The sequence below is a fragment of the Taudactylus pleione genome, unplaced genomic scaffold (genome assembly GCF_031769625.1).
Source record: "Taudactylus pleione unplaced genomic scaffold, aTauple2 ptg000037l, whole genome shotgun sequence".
Lineage (NCBI taxonomy): Eukaryota > Metazoa > Chordata > Amphibia > Anura > Myobatrachidae > Taudactylus > Taudactylus pleione.
The window spans coordinates 16,390,799-16,407,618 of NW_028284439.1; the positions used below are offsets into that span (position 1 = coordinate 16,390,799).

Sequence of the window (16,820 nt, forward strand, 5' to 3'; positions counted from 1 at the left end):
ACTCTATGGTGATGAGTTTTTCGAGTTGAAGGTATGTTTGGCAGAAGGTGTTGCTGTTATTTTGTAGCGTGGCTCATTGGTCTAGTTCCTTTAAGAGGTATTTGGCCCTATCTAAGCGTGTGTCTCTGATGTTGAAAATGCCCATGTGTGGATTTGTGTATGGTCCCTTTGTTGTGTTCAGTTATGTGGTTACTTATTGTGTTTTGGGGGTGTCGGTGATTGTGTAGATTGCTGTTCGTCGTTGGTGCTGCAGTTCTGGGTACTGGTAGAACATATGAAGATGGGCGGTAGACCTGCGCTCTCGTTGACCAGGGGTTGGTGTGTTGTGGTTTCGGGGTGCTGCTCCTTTGTGTGGGAGTACCTTTCCCGCACTGAAAACGTATGGGGGTAGGGGGGGTAAGGTGCGCTCTTCCGGCAAGTAATGGTGATGACTTGTGTGTGTTTGTGAGTGGTGTTAATTAGAATGTTTCTTCTGGTGGTGGTGATGTTTTGGGAGTGAGGAGGGTGTGATTGGGTATGGAGTGTAGTTTGGAGTAATGTGAAAAGGGGAATGGAATAGGAGAGGCGGAAACCATTACAAAATCCTCAACAAGGAGGAACTTAGACGGATTTTCACGCTGAAAACATTAACCCCCAGGGGACTCAACATTGACAACGAAGTCAAATCCGTTATAACAAAGTAATCTCCAACAAGCCCACCCACGCTCTACTCCAGCCCCAACCCCTATCACCTCACCTTTTATCACTCCTGTTAGTCCCTGCACACACCTGCACTGCATCACCATTCAGCAATTCATTGCACACACCTACACCGCATTACCTTTCAAACACACCATTGGCCGTATATGATTACACGTATCACTCCAGCTAGTCCCTGCACACAACTGCACCGCATCACCATTCAGCAAGTCCCTGCACACACCTTGACCGCATTACCTTTCAAATAAAAATAAACACCTTTGGCCTAACCTGATTACACTTATCACTCCAGCTACTTCCTGCACCGCATCACCATTCAGCAAGTCCCTGCACACAACTGCATCGCATTACCTTTAAAAAGAAAAAAAAAAAACGCCATTGGCCTAACCTAATTAGACTTATCACTCCAGCTACTTCCTGCACACAACTGCACCGCATCACCATTCAGCAAGTCCCTGCACACACCTGCACCGCATTACCTTTAAAAAAAAACAAAAACAAACAAAAAACAAAACAAAACAAAACAAAAAAAAAAATAACCACCATTGGCCTAACCTAATTACACTTATCACTCCAGCTACTTCCTGCACACAACTGCACCGCATCACCATTCAGCAAGTCCCTGCACACACCAGCACCGCATTACCTCTCAAACACACCATTGGCCAAATATGATTACACTCACCACTCCAGCTACTTCCTGCACACACCTGCACCGCATCACCATTCAGCAAGTCCCTGCACACACCTCCACCGCATTACATTTAAAAAAAAAAAAAAAAAAAGCAAACCCCTACACACACCTGCACCGCATTAACTCCCAAACACACCATTGGCCTAATATGATTACACTTACCACTCCAGTTAGTTCCTGCATACACCTGCACCGCATCACCAATCAGCAAGTCCCTGCACACACCTGCACCATATTACCTATCAAACACACCAGTGGCCTAATCTGATTAAATTCATCACTCCAGCTAGTTCCTGCACACACCTGCACCACATCACCATTCAGCAAGTCCCTGCACACACCTGCACCACATTACCTTTCCAACACACCATTGGGCCCATGAGTCACCTGATCACACCCCCACCCCCGGAAGTGCCCTACATAAGAACCTCAGAAGCATTGATCCTCTCACACCTCCTTGAAGAAGGCACCTGTGCCGAAATGCGTTGGAGACCCTCACATCAAACCCAACACCGATCCAGGCTGACCTCCACTAAAGATCCCCATCCCCACCAGGGACCACCAGTGCAGAAAGCTCTCAGCCCACCCGCCTGCTGGTCCGCACCGCTCACACCTCCAGTGACCGGCTCCACCCCGGACCAGCCCCTCTCCCCCCCTGCTCCCAGGCGTGCTCAGCAACTCACTCCTGGCCAGGGGTGTCTCCACCGTCGATACCCATTTCCATGAGGGACCGTCAGTGATAAGAGCATCCCGCACATCCGGCCGCAAGTCCGCCCAGCCAACATCGCCAGGGACCAGCTCCATCCCGGTCACACTTTCCACATCCCCCTCCTCCCTTGCTTTTTTTGAATCAGTATCCCGGGCAGACCACCCCCCAGGGGTGGTCTCAGCACACACGCTGCAACCCAGCCTCCCAGCAGCTCACCCATCCACACCTCTGGCTCCGCACCACCAGCGGCACGACCAAGAGCCAATTTCAGCTGCATACTACGGTCGCTGACCTCCGCAGACCAATCAGACAAGCCGTGCACTTGCAGCACACCAGCAACACGCTGATCCAGCTCACCAACAAACCTGCAGCTTCCAACCAATCTGCAATGGCCGCAATGTCGACCTACATCACCACAACAAAAAACCTACCAGTAGGTAAGTACTGCCAAGACTCACACCAACACGTGGGACGCCGCACAGGTGTTCCAACCCACTCTGCAAATCCCCCCACCCCCCGAGACTTCCTAGACTGTCGACCATAGGTCCAGCAGGGGTGACGTGCAAGGTCACTGAACCGCACGGGAAGGAGCCCCCTAAAAGGGTCCACCTACCTCCCCAGTCTCATCATCACTGAACCCCACCCACCTGCCCGGGATCTTAACAGAGCAGCATTGTGACTACTCAATAAAAGATTTTGCCCAAAATTACTGTGTCTCGCTGGCCTCATTTTGATCCTATTCCATTCCCCTTTTCACATTACTCCAAACTACACTCCATACCCAATCACACCCTCCTCACTCCCAAAACATCACCACCACCAGAAGAAACATTCTAATTAACACCACTCACAAACACACACAAGTCATCACCATTACTAGCAGGAAGAGCGCACCTTACCCCGCCTACCCCCATATCGACTGGATTGGCTTGATGATTGGAGATAGATGGATGGAACCGGGTTGAGTCCAGGGACACTAGAACCAGTTGAAACTGAAGGAGGTGGAGTCTGGCTGGAACCAGAGCAGTAGGAACTCTGATATTTATATGGCCTTTCTTTGATCTGAGACATACTAGTCTTGATTGACTGGGCAGAATTCAAAGACAAAGTAAACAAAGTGATAATCAGACTGTCATCCAACAGGGTGATATCCTCAGGAGAAGACTGACAGGAGTCAATATTAGAGTCTGTGATACTGAATTCCCTTCCAGGAAATGAAGCTCTGGAGACTGCCTCTAGGGTTAGCAGATTATAGAAGCCCCTCCTGGGCTACTTGGACCAACAGAACAAACCAGATTTGGTAAATCAGATGTCTCGCTTTATTTTGCTTAGAAGGAGAATCCTTAGCTCTAGGGGAGTCTGCAACAAAAGTCTCTTCAGACGCATGATGTGGGACAGAAGACTTAATTGTGTCAGGAGTGTTACCAAGGAACTCAGCAATAATCAGACAAATTCTGTCGAGAAGACCTTGTAACTGTTTTAACAGTTGATGAAGAGTTCCTAAATGTTTGGGTTTGAGAGCAGTAGCGGATTGAGAAATCCAAGAGCAATTGAGAGGGTGAGTTGCCTTTTCAGGAAAAATTGTTTAGAAGTGCCACTAAGTTTGCTTGGAATAAACAGTTGAAGATGGGGTGCAACTGTAGGAACAGATGCGGAAGGATTCTGGAAGGGTGTCCCAGGTTCACCAAGTGTAGTTTGTATATTATCCAGATCATTGGTCAGCTGTTGCAAGAACTGTGTCACGTAAGCCTGTGCCACCTCTTGATATTCTAAGCGTGCTACAAAGTCTGTGAAAATTCTGTGGCTTGGGTCTGATCCTTAGCTATGTCCATTGGGCCAATACAAACTGTCACACTTGAGGGTTGGAGTTGGTTGGTAACAGGCATGGAAGGCTGAAGTGGAGCCTAAGGAGGCGTGATTAAATCTGGAAGGCTTATGCCAGGACATCCTCATGTGATGAGGGACAATAGGAGGCAGTAGAACTGCTGGAGGTAATGAGCCCAAAGGCGAGGACAGTAGGGATCAACTTTATTAGACATCTGATTGGAAGTAGAACTGGAGATGATAATACTGAATGAATGAGCTAAATTGCATTGGAACTGATGATGCTTTTTTAAGAACTTGATAATTATGAATTCAATATTGAAGAATTGATGCACTTGATCGTTGAGACCGATGTTGATGAATTGATGCACTTGATCGGTAGGGACCAACATTGAAGAGTTAATGCACTTGATCAGTAGGGACTGATGTTGAAAAGTTAGTGCACTTAATTAGTAAGGACTGATGTTGAAGCATTAATGCACTTGATCGGTAAGGACCGATGTTGAAGAGTTATTGCACTTGATCGGTAAGGACCGATGGTTGGAGATATTGGCTGAGACAATGATTGGAGATATCTGTTGGGACCGATAATTGGAGATATCGGCTGGGACCAATGATTAGAGATATTGGCTGGGACCAATGATTAGAGATATCAGCTGGGACCGATGGTTAGAGATATCAGCTGGGACTGTTCAGATACAGAGTACCTGGGAGCTCAGCACAGAGCTGTATCTTCAGCAGAATCGACATTGTACTGACAATGGAGGCCACTCATAAAATGGAATTTATAGGGGTGGATCCCCAGGGATTGGATGCTGCAAGCAGCACTCTCAATGGTTGAGGAGAGTCAGGTGACTGAATACAAAATGGCTGCACCCACACAGAGTTTGGAGGGAAGTCAGGTGTGCAGCCTGGGTGCTAGCATGCAGTCGCATAACTATAAATTTTGCCCCCGCATGCCAAAAAAGTTTCAGGCTGCCCCCCTTCCCCGCCCAAAGATCAAACACACCCAAAGACGATGTTAAAGGTGTGTGGTTACATGATACAGTAACGTGCCTTACACATTATGACACACTAAGTAATGCCACTTATAACACAGTGTGCCACACCGGAATGCCCCTTACAACACATTATGCCACACAGCAATGCCCCTTACACATGCCACACAATAATGCCACATATAACACATAATTACATACAGTAATGCCCTTATAACAAATTTATGCCATGCTGTAATGCCCCTATTTCACATTATGCCACACTTTAATGCCACATACAACACATTATGCCACACAGTAATGCCCCTAATAGCACATTGTGCACACAGTAATGCCAAATACACATTATGCCAAACAGTAATGCCCATTACATCCCACCCTGACAGATCTACTTTACCAACCCTCCTCTCTGCTCCTGCCAGTCTGTCACCTCAGCTCAAGACAGGTTGCACAGATTTTATGTCCGTGTAGAACCAGATTATTGGGAACATAGTTTATAACCTGTAAACTGCGTGTATCAAGTTAGTGCCCCTTATACAGTGCCCCCTATACTAGTGACCCTTATGCAATACCCCCCTGTAATAGTGTCCCTTATGCAATGCCCCCTGTAATAGTGCCCATTATGCAGGGCCCCCTGTAGTTGTGCCCATTAAAGTAGTGCCCCCTGTAGTTGTACCCCATATGCAATGCCCCCTATAATAGTGCCCCTTATTCAATGTCCCCTGTAATAGTGCCCCTTATGCAATGCCCCCTGTAGTAGTGCCCATTATTCAGGGCCCCCTGTTGGTGTGCCCATTATGCAGGGCCCCCTGTAGTTGTGCCCATTAAAGTAGTGCCCCTGTAGTTGTGCCCCATATGCAATGTCCCCTATACTAGTGCTCTTTATGTAATGCCCCCTGTAATAGTGCCCCTTATGCAATGCCCCCTGTAGTAGTGCCCATTATGCAATGTCCCCTGTAATAGTGCCCCTTATGCAATGCCCCCTGTAGTAGTGCCCATTATGCAATGCCCCCTGTAATAGTGCCAGTTATGCAGGGCCCCCTGTAGTTGTGCCCATTATTGTAGTGCCCCCTGTAGCTGTGCCCCTTTTAGTAATGCCCCCTGTAATTGTGCCCCTTCTAGTAGTGCCTCTTTTAGTAGTGCCCCCTGTAGTTGTGCCCCTTCTAGTAGTGCCCTCGGTAGTTGTGCCCCTTACATTTAAGGTGCCCTCTGTAGTTGTGCCCCTTTTAGTAGTGCCCCTTTTAGTAGTGCCCACTGTAGTTGTGGCCTCTCATGTAGTTGTGGCCTCCCCAAACCTCTCCCTCCCCCCCTCCCTCACTTACCTGACTTTGGGGGTCATTCAGACCCGCTCGCGAGCGCAGGACGCTCGCAAGTGGGTCGATGTTCCCCCACTGCACATGCGCACGATGGAGGGAGCTCCGTCATGTGCATGCGCGAGACCCAGCGAACGACGGGCTCTCCATCGCTCCGGGTCTTGCACCAAAGGGGGCATGCTGTTGATGTTGATTGACAGCACTCCCCCTTTGGTGGGCGTGCCGGGGGCGTGCCTGCCAGATGGAGGCGTTCCCATGGGAACGCCTACCGTCTGAAGCCGGCCCCACTGACATCACTAGTGACCAAAATCACTCCAGGGCTTGCGGCAGGGAGACCCTACCGCAGGGTCTCTGTCGCAAGCCCAATGGTCATGATGGTCAAGACCATCACGACCGTCATCATGGACTCTCGCATATGCTGTGGGTGGTCACCCACAGCTATGCAAGCGGCCAGGAGGCCACTCCATTTTCATGGAGGAGGGCCCTGATTCAGAGCGAGCGCTCTGGTCAGAGCGTTCGGCTCTGAATCAGGCCCTTTGCGCGCTGTCATCCGGGTTGTCTCTCCCGCTGCCACGCTGACTGGATCTAAATAGATCCAGCAGACGTGGCCGCGAAGGTTCCCCAGGTCGCGGGTGATTTCATGACATCACCCGCGCACTGCATTACTGGGAACACTGGCCTCTGAAGTGATCGGAGGCTTCCTTAGCCTTCGATCATTTCAGATGCCAGCGCTCACAGTTGCAGTGGCGTAACCACTGCCCCCGTCACCCCCAAGCTACCCGGCGCCTCCAAGCCACCGCGGGAGTTGTGGGGGCAGTAGTTACGCCACTGCTAGCATGCTGAGTAGACACACTGAGAGCACAGATCAGGAACCAAGTGGACAGACGTCATAGCCAGCTGGATGTGATGTGCAGTGCAGGTGGACCTCTGCATCATCTGGGAGTGATGTGCGATCACAGCGTTAGCAGAATTCAGTGCTAGCTGGAGCAACACAGCAGAGGTAAAACATAGGAAAGTATGGGAAAAATTAGTCAGGATCATAACACTCATGAAATATAGCTTTAGATGACAGTCTAAAACATTGTCAGATTACACATTATGTGGGGCTGTTGCTTGGTATACAGCATTGCATTAATTAAGACATATTTTAGCACAGAATACAATATTTAAAGTTTATTTCAAACAATTTACAGAAAATAAATAGTATAATGGAAGTTTATATTTAAATGCTGGGTTCTTTGGCACACTCAGCTAAACAATCCAGTTATATAGTACAATTTTCTACCTTGGCAAAACCATATTGCTTTGTATGGTGCATGGGGAGTAGAGGGGGCACATTTATATTATGCAAATATACTTGGCGCTGGGAATGGAGCACTTCCTATCTCATCGGTATACAAAGTAGGCAGTATTTTACCTTCATTTGCACCACCTGCACTCCAAAATGGGATGTCCTGCTGCTCCATTTCACTAGATTTGCTACTAACTTTAACACAGATATTGTAAGGCTTTAAATAAGCATGTGAGAAATTTCAAAGTGAATTCTGCTGCCACCCCTTGGTCTATATATGTGTTCTAAAGATTTAGATAAACTCAGAAATGTGTAAATGCCAAGAACCAGTTGTCTAAAGTGTCTTACAGATTTCTGCAGTTAATTTATGTTGATTTCAGTGGAAGAACATATTTCCTGAATTCTTAAACCTGACTGATGTATTTTAGATACCTTAGCTTAAATAAATCAACTATTATTATTACTAGTAAAATGCACCCAGCCTTTGTCAGGCCACTTCTGCCCACCCATCTCAGCCCCTCCCTACTCCCCTCCTCTCCTCATGATGGCTGTCCCATCTTTGTCAGTGGGAACTGTTGGGGGGCACGTAGCTCCCACTGCACATGTTGGGGACATAACAGCCACCTACAATTATTATATGGATTATAGAATTTAATTATTTATAACAATTTATATCTATAATACTAGCAAACCATCACATATTTCAAATACATATTCACCTTACGTTACTCCATGTATTATACAGCATGTAAGAAAATACTGTGATTACTGGGCAGCACAGTTAAGAAAGAGTATTAGCAGAGTTCAGAAAGTAAGAAAGGCACAGGTGGAGAGATATAATATCATTGACATCTTGGAGAATAATTTCAGCAGACATGGATTCCCAAATCTGTCTATAGTACATCTGTCCAGACTTGTTTAATTGGTTCCAACTTCCATGTTAAAATTAGCTTTTTTTTTTTTGCCTTCCTACGCTGTACATAAATTGTGCAATAGTCACTGGAGTGTATGTAACATTTCATACATTATTCTTCCAAATAAATAGTTCATACTTTATTTTGCTTTGTTTTTTTAGGGTGAAGTAATTGACGTACAATATGGGACTGTGGAAGATCTACATAGCGTAATACAATCAAACAATATTTCTAGGAAATCTATTGCTCTATTAAAACTAGGAGTTTTACCACTATTGTACAAGGTTAGTAGAAATCTGCATGGTATTACAGTATGTGATAAAATCTTACTAACAGAGTCAAAGAAAATGGGCCTCAGACTGCACACCCTGAACATATATATATATATATATATATATATATATATATATATATATATATATATATAATTTGAGGTACTACATGTGAAGACCATTGATATATACACAAAAAGAAGAAATACAAGTGCACAACTCCAAATTATCTGTTTATATATAAATAAATACATTTTTGCAGTAAATTGAGGTTTTTGGCATAATCTTGGCCAAGGTTAACACCACAACCAGGTAACCTCTGTAGGGTAGGTCCCTAACATACTAGGGTTCAAATCCAGAGCGCAGGACACCCCCAAACTAGCCCAGCTAAGCCACCCCAAGGCACCGCTCTAATAAGAATAGTGCAGTGTAAAAGAAGTAGATAAGAACAGCCGCAGCTGCATATACAGAATAAAAATTTAAAAAGTGAAATACATAGATAAAAAACAGACAGTGAAGCGTTAAAATGTGTTGAAAGAAAAATGTGTTATACTGCGGTGCCCTGAAGCAGATCAACCAAAGAAATCCAGGGGGACCCACACCCCAAGAATGAACCAAAGCTGCACTGCACAGTCTAAATATTTGCAGGACTTGCCTATATTGTGCCTTTGACTGGTGTGCACATTACAATGCCAGACTCCATGCTCTAAACCAATGTGATAGTGGTGCTAGTCTGAGTGAATTGCTTTGGTTGATTTGCTTCAGGGCACTGCATTATAACACATTTTTCCTTTACAACACATTTTAATGCTTCACTGTCTGTTTTTTATCTATGTATTGCACTTTTTTTATTTTTATTCTGTATATGCAGCTGCGGCTGCTCTTAACTCTTTCCTTTACACTTCACTATTCTTATTAGAGTGGTGCCTTGGGGTGACTTAGCTGAGCTAGTTTGGGGGTGTCCTGCACTCTGGATTTGAACCCTAGTAGATTAGGGACCTACCCTACAGAGGTTACTTGGATGTGGTGGGTAGGCACATAACCTTGGCCAAGATTATGCCAAAAATCTCTATTTACTGCAAAAATGTATTTATTTATATATAAACAGTTAATTTGGAGTTGTGCACTTGTATTTCTTCTTTTTGTGTATATATTAATGGTATCGACAAGTAGCACCTCCAATTATATATATATATTTATATATATATATATATATATATTGTGATAGAAGCACTGGAGAAGTTGTGGATGGCATATATGTGTGTCCCAGGATTCTTATCATATGTGTTTTAAACCCCCCAGGAAAAGTCTGTTCTGCCAAACAGGTTAGAGTGTTGGCTTTCGGTAAAAGCCAGATAAAGGGTCCTTGGGGTGTGGATGTGAGAACAGAAGGGAGGGCTCCATCCACAGGCCGTTCCAGGTGTTGGGCCTTTCAGCCTGAGTGCAGGCTGACTAGTAATTGCACCTGAAAGTGGGTAATATAAGCTGTGTGAAGATTTGGTTCATTGTCTCATACGCCTAGGGAGAACAGACATTGAGGTTTGTGCAGAGACGCGGTGATATACTTGGAAGTGCTGTGTTGGTGGTGAGGCCACTTGCCACTTTGAGAGAGAAAGTAACATGTTTAGTTAGTGCCCCGATGGGCTAGGATTTATTTCTCTGTTTTGTTATTTTATCTATACGGCACAATAAAAACTGGTTCCGAACCAGCTTGCATGAAAACCCTGGACTGGTGTGCTGTTTCCTGGCTGCTGTGTGTAAGGAGGTGTCCATCTACCCCAGGAGAGGGACCCCCTACCCCGATCTTATCACAAGTGGTGGAGAATGCAGGCAACACACAAGGAAAATTACAGTAAGAGGAAAAGTTTTACATTGTAAATTTAAAGTTACAGATACCAATTTGTTGTTTTGGATGTCAACTCATGTTGTATGAAATACATCCTAATCCATCCTAAGCAGATGCTTAAAGAAGCCAGATTCTGCTTCCAACCTACACTGAAAGACAACATGGAGGACATTGTTAAAGCCTTGCTCCAGGCTACAGCTGCTCAGCAGGAAGCTATCAGGGATGAATAGGAAGCTACCAGATCTCAGCAGGAATCCACCAATGTGCAACTATTGGCCTTGGAGACAGCCCAGAGGCAACAACAAGTCACCATAGAGGAAACCACCCAAGCCTTAAGAAAGGTGGTACAACAGCTAGTAGTCCGGTCTGGAGATGCTTACACTGATCTTCCAACTACCACTCGCTCCATATGGGCCAGTCACTTTCTGCAAAAGATGACCCAGAATGATGATGTAGAAGCATATCTTATGGCCTTTGAAAGAACAGCCAAAAGAGAGAATTGGCCTACAGAACAGTGGGCAAGTCTTGTGGCACCCTTCCTGTCTGGAGAACCAGAAAAAGTATACTATGACTTGTGCCTGACTGATGCAAAAGACTATGATAAACTGAAACAGGAAATCTTAGCTCGTTTGGGAGTCACTGTATTTGTTCGCGCCCAACGAGTCCACCGCTGGGAGTTCCAAACAGAAAAGCCTCCAAATGCATGACCTCGTCCATCTTACCACAAAATGGCTGCAGCCAGAGACTATAACAGGACCACAGATCGTGGAAAGGGTCTTTATGGATCGATATCTGTGATCTCTACCTGCAACTCTGCGCAAGTGAGTGAGCCATGCAGACCTCAAAACAGCAGACCAATTGGTTGAACTAGTGGAAAGATATGTGGCAGCTGAGGAACTGTTGAGTCTGCCCCACCAAGCCCCAATTCTGAAACGGTGATCTCCTGTGATCTCTGGTAAGACTGTTCAAGGGGAGAAGGGTGCTGGGTGGTGGAATGAACTTTAGACTGTGGGTTTGGAACCTGGAGCTAGGCCAGCCAGGCCAGGAAGGTTCTTACCCCATAAAAGACTTGGTAATAATATGATACAGTGTTTTTGATGTGGTGGTTTGGGCCATATTGCTGCTAATTGTTCGCTCACCTCTGAACCTATGCAATGTGATACTGCTTATGTCAATTGCAGAGTGTCTTTCTTTGCATAGCCCACCTGTACTGCTGACCGACAGGCTGAGACAGATAAGCAAATGTGTATAGTCACTATAGAAGGCAACCGAGTAAAGGCTCTGTTAGATTCTGGTAGCCTGGTTACACTTATGAAAGCTGAACTGGTGAACCCCTTAAAGCGTAAGGGAAAAACTGTTGGTGTGTCCTGCATACATGGGGATACTCTGTATTATGTTACTGCAGAAGTGAACATAGAAACACAGTGTGGTTCTGCTATAGTCTCTGTGGGTTTGGTGCATGGCTTGATGTATGATGCAATATTGGGGAGAGACTTTGCTTACTTCTGGAAGTTGTGGGAAAGCCAATTTGTTACAGAAGTAAATAACCCCGACCCATTTGAGAAGGATACTGATGCAGTAGCAGGGGGAGTTTCTTCAGAGTCTGAGATGTTCCCATAGAACCTGTTGTCATATCCTCATATGGCAGTATGTCAGGATTTTTTGTATCACATAAATAAGAAAGGGGAAGATATTGTGGAACAATTAACAGATCCCAAGGCATATAGAAGAACAGTGTTAGATCTAGCTCATGGTCACATAACTACAGGTCACCTAGGGGTAGAAAAAACCACTGAGCAAATTTCACAGAGGTTTTTTGGCCCAGGGTCCATAAAGAGGTATCTGACTATTGTGCATCCTGTCCTGAATGTCAGTGTCTTGCTCCAAGGCCACATTTTAAAAGTTCACTTGTCCCATTACCCATTATTGAGGTTCCATTTGAAAGAATAGCTATGGATTTGGTTGCACCATTAATGAAATCTACCCAGGGCCATCAATATATTCTGGTGATAATGAATCACACTACCAGGTACCCGGAAGTGATCCCATTTGCACAATACATAAAAAAGACCATTGCTAGAGAGTTAGTCCATGTCTTTAGCAGGTTGGGTATACCTAAGGAAATCCTGACTGACCAAGGTACCCCATTTATGTAAAAAATCATGAAAGAGTTATGGCGCCTGTTTAAAATTGATCAGTTAAGAACTTCTGTGTATCACCCTCAGACCGATGGCTTAACAAAACTTTAAAACACATGCTAAGGAAAGTAGTGGACAAAGATGGTAGAGATTGGGATTACTTGTTACCTTATTTGCTGTTGGCCATAAGAGAGGTTCCCCAATCCTCCACAGGAGGATTTATTGTTCGGGAGACATCCAAGGGGATTACTTGACATTGCCAAAGAGACATGGGAGGGGCAATCCAGTCCATATAAAGCTGTTATTGAGCATGTGCCCCAAATGCAGGAAATAATTGCTGCTGTGGTGCAGATAGTGAGAGAGCACTTGGAACAGACGCAACAGTCAGAGCAGCGGGTGTACAACCGCAATGCTCAGTTACACATCTTTTCTCCTGGGGACAGAGTCTTGGTGTTGGTTCCTACAGTAGAAAATAAACTTTTGGCTAAGTGGCAAGGACCCTTTGAAATTCTAGAAAAAGTGGGAGAGGTTAATAATAAAGTTTACCAGCCTGGGAAAAGAAAGCCAGAACAGATATACCATGTAAATCTTATAAAACCTTGGAAGGATAGAGCAGCTCTGTCAGCCATCCCAGCACCTCCAGTAAACACAGGGCCCTTGGTTCCCAAAGTGACAATAGCTAAAACCCTGTTGGCCGTTCAACAGCAGGAATTTAAGGAATTTCTTATCAGAAATAGGGTTTTGTTTTCAGACATACCGGGTAAAACCACAGTCATTAAACATGACATAATCACTGACCCAGGGGTTAAGATTAACCTAAAGCCCTATAGATTACCAGAAGCCCAAAGAGAATTAGTGTTTAAAGAAATTAAGAAAATGTTGGAATTGGGTGTAATTGAATAATTGCATAGTGAGTGGTCAAGTCCCATTGTGCTTATTCCAAAGCCTGACTGGAGTGTGCGTTTCTGCAATGATTTCCAAAAATTGAACAGTGTGTCAAAGTTTGATGCCTATCCAATGTCTAGGGTGGATGAACTAATTGAAAGACTAGGAACAGCCAGGTAATTAACCACTCTAGATTTAACCAAAGGGTATTGGCAACTGTTGTTAACTGAGAATGCCCAAGATAACACAGCTTTTTCTGCACTAGAAGGGTTGTTCCAATACAAGATGTTGCCCTTTGGGTTACATGGGGCACCTGCTGCCTTTCAAAGGATGATAGATATAATTACTGTGTAAGGCCCCATAGAGAGTATTCTGTTGCGTATCTAGATGATGTAGTCATTCATAGTCCTGATTGGCAGTCTCACTTGCCCAGAGTACAAGCAGTGTTGGACTCCATCTATAAGGCAGGTTTGACAGCAAATCCCCAAAAATGTTGTCTAGGGATGGAAGAAGTAAAGTATCTTGGATACACCTTTGGCAGAGGTTTGATAAAACCCCAGCTTAATAAAATTGAGGCAATACAAAACCTGCAGCGACCCCTGAATAAGAAGCAGGTGAGAACCTTCTTAGGCATTACTAGGTATTTTAGGAGATTTATACCCAATTGTGCCACCATTGCAGTCCCGCTGACAGCCGTTACCAAAGACAAACAGATAGTTATGGTTAAATGGTGTCCTGAAGCAGAGAAGGCTTTTCAGGAGTTAAAAATAGCATTGTGTACCCTACCAGTTCTGATGACTCCTGATTTTGACAGGGAGTTTGTTGTGCAAACTGATGCATCAGATGTTGGCATGGGAGCGATCCTGTCCCAGAGCAAAGAAGGTGAAGAACACCCTATTTTTTCTTAAGCTGAAAATTGAATGTACATGAGAGAAATTATGCTACGGTCGAGAAAGAAGTATTGGCCATAAAGTGGGCATTATAAACTCTCAGGTACTACTTGATGGGAAGGAAATTCAGATTGATCACTGACCATGCCCCTTTGAAATGGATGTCAGAGAACAAAGAGGGCAATGGGAGAATAACAAGGTGTTCTTGGCATTGCAAAACTTGAAGTTTACAGTAAAACACAGGCCAGGAAGCCAGCTGGCCAATGCAAATGCTTTGTCGCATGTTCATTGTTTGGGGGTTGCAGTTGTTCTGCCCCACAGGTCAAAACAAAGGGGGGATATGTGATAGAAGCACTGGAGAATTTGTGGATGGCATATATGTGTGTCCCAGATTCTTATCATATGTGTTTGAAACCCCCAGGAAAAGTCTGTTCTGCCAAACGTGGTGAAATACTTAGAAGTGCTGTGTTGGTAGTGAGGCAGTAGGCCCTGCCACTTTGATAGAGGAAGTAGCATGTTTAGTTAGTGCCCAGACATGCTAGGATTTATTTTTATGTTTCGTTTATTTTATCTATATGGCACAATAAAAACTGGTTCCGGCCAGTTTGCATGAACCCTAGACTGGTGTGCTGTTTCCTGGCTTTTATGTGTAAGGAGGTTTCCATCTACCCCAGGAGAGGGACCCCCTACCCCGATCATATCACAATTTATTATTATTATTATTATTATTATTATCATTTATTTATATGGCACCACAAGTGTTCTGCAGCACCTTACAAAGAACATAAACAAATAGTGACAGTGACTTACAGTACAGTACAGTACAATACAATATGATACAGGACATGGATAATATACATTGCTACATTCGCGACCATAACACCCAGATAAGCTATTATGCAATGCAACTTAGTGTTAGGTGCCCTGGTAGAGAGTAAGAAGTAGATGAAGGTGGAGTAAGGAGAAGCACAAGAGGGTAGAGGGTCTTGCACATAGGAGCTTACATTCTAAAGGGGAGGGACAGACAAACAGGGGTGACACAGATGGGGTAGGCAGGGAGGAAGGAGTATGTAGAAGCAAGTTAAGATGACAGCTGGAAGGGTTTGACGAAATAGTGGGTCTTGAGAGACCTTTTGAAGGATTGAAGAGAGGTGGAGAGTCTGATGGGAAGCAGGAGAGAGTTCTAAAGATGGGGAGCAGCGCGGGTAAAATCTTGGAGGCGGAGTGGGAGGAAGTAATCAATTGGCATGAGAGGCGGCGTGCTTTTGTTGAATAAAGAGGGTGGACAGGAGAGTGAAGGGAGATCAGATCAGAGATGTAAATGGGAGAGGAATAGCTGTGGGCTTTGTAAGTGTGTGCAAGAACCTTAAATTTGGTTCTAAAAGGGAAGGGGAGCCACTGGAGAGCTTGTACGAGAGGGGAGACAGATGCAGAGCATTTTGAGAGGAAGATGAGCTGAGCAGCAGCATTGAGGACAGACTGGAGTGGGGAGAGAAGGGAGTTGGGGAGGCCAGATAGGAGGAGGTTAAAGTAGTCCAATCTGGAGATGACCAATGAGTGTATGAGGGTTTTAGTGGCATCCTGGCTGAGAAAAGGTCTAATCTTGGAAATATTTTTAAGATGAAAATGACAGGACTGTGAGAGATTCTGGATATGTGGTTTGAAGGAGAGGGAGGAGTCCAGGATAACTCCAAGACAGTGCACTTTGGGGCTAGAGGAGATAGTTGTGCCATCTCATGATAAAGAAATGGTGGGAAGTGTGGTTATGTAGGGGGGTGGGAAGATGATTAGCTCAGTCATATTAAGTTTAAGAAATTGCTGGGACATCCAGGAAGACAGTTGGAGACATGAGTGAGGAGAGAGGGAGATAGGTCAGGGGAGGAAAGGTAGATCTGAGTATCATCAGCATAGAGATGATATTGGAGGTCAAAAGAGCTGATGAGTTCACCTAGTGAGGATGTCTAGAGTGAGAAAAGGAGAGGTCCAAGAACAGAACCTTGGGGAACACCTACTGCAAGAGGCTGTAGAGGAGAAGAGGAGTCATGACAGGAGACAGAGAAGGATAGGTCAGAGAGGTAGGAGTATAGCCAGGAGAGGGCAGTGTCACATAGATCAAGGGAGTAAAGGATTTGCAGAAGGTGAGGGTGGTCCACAGTGTCAAAAGCAGAAGAGAGGTCAAGGAGAATGAGTAGAGAGTAGTGGCCCTTGGATTTAGCAGTAAGGAGGTCATTGCTGACTTTTGTGAGGGCAGTTTCAGTGGAGTGGAGAGAATGGAAGCCAGACTGAAAAGGGTCAAGGAGGGAGTGGGAGGCAAGAAAGGTGGTAAGGCGGTTGTAAACAACACACT

General features: G+C 45.1%; 1 protein-coding gene across 3 annotated transcripts in view; it reads left to right on the forward strand.

Moving 5' to 3' along the window:
• NAALADL2 (N-acetylated alpha-linked acidic dipeptidase like 2) overlaps window positions 1-16,820 on the forward strand; it is an 860,785-nt gene that overhangs the window by 423,190 nt on the left and 420,775 nt on the right. For all 3 annotated transcript variants that reach the window (XM_088452339.1, XM_088452338.1, XM_088452340.1), the window contains one exon: window positions 8,604-8,726. In XM_088452339.1, coding sequence (XP_088308465.1) covers window positions 8,604-8,726 — 123 coding nt within the window. The remainder of the gene's footprint in view (window positions 1-8,603; window positions 8,727-16,820) is intronic.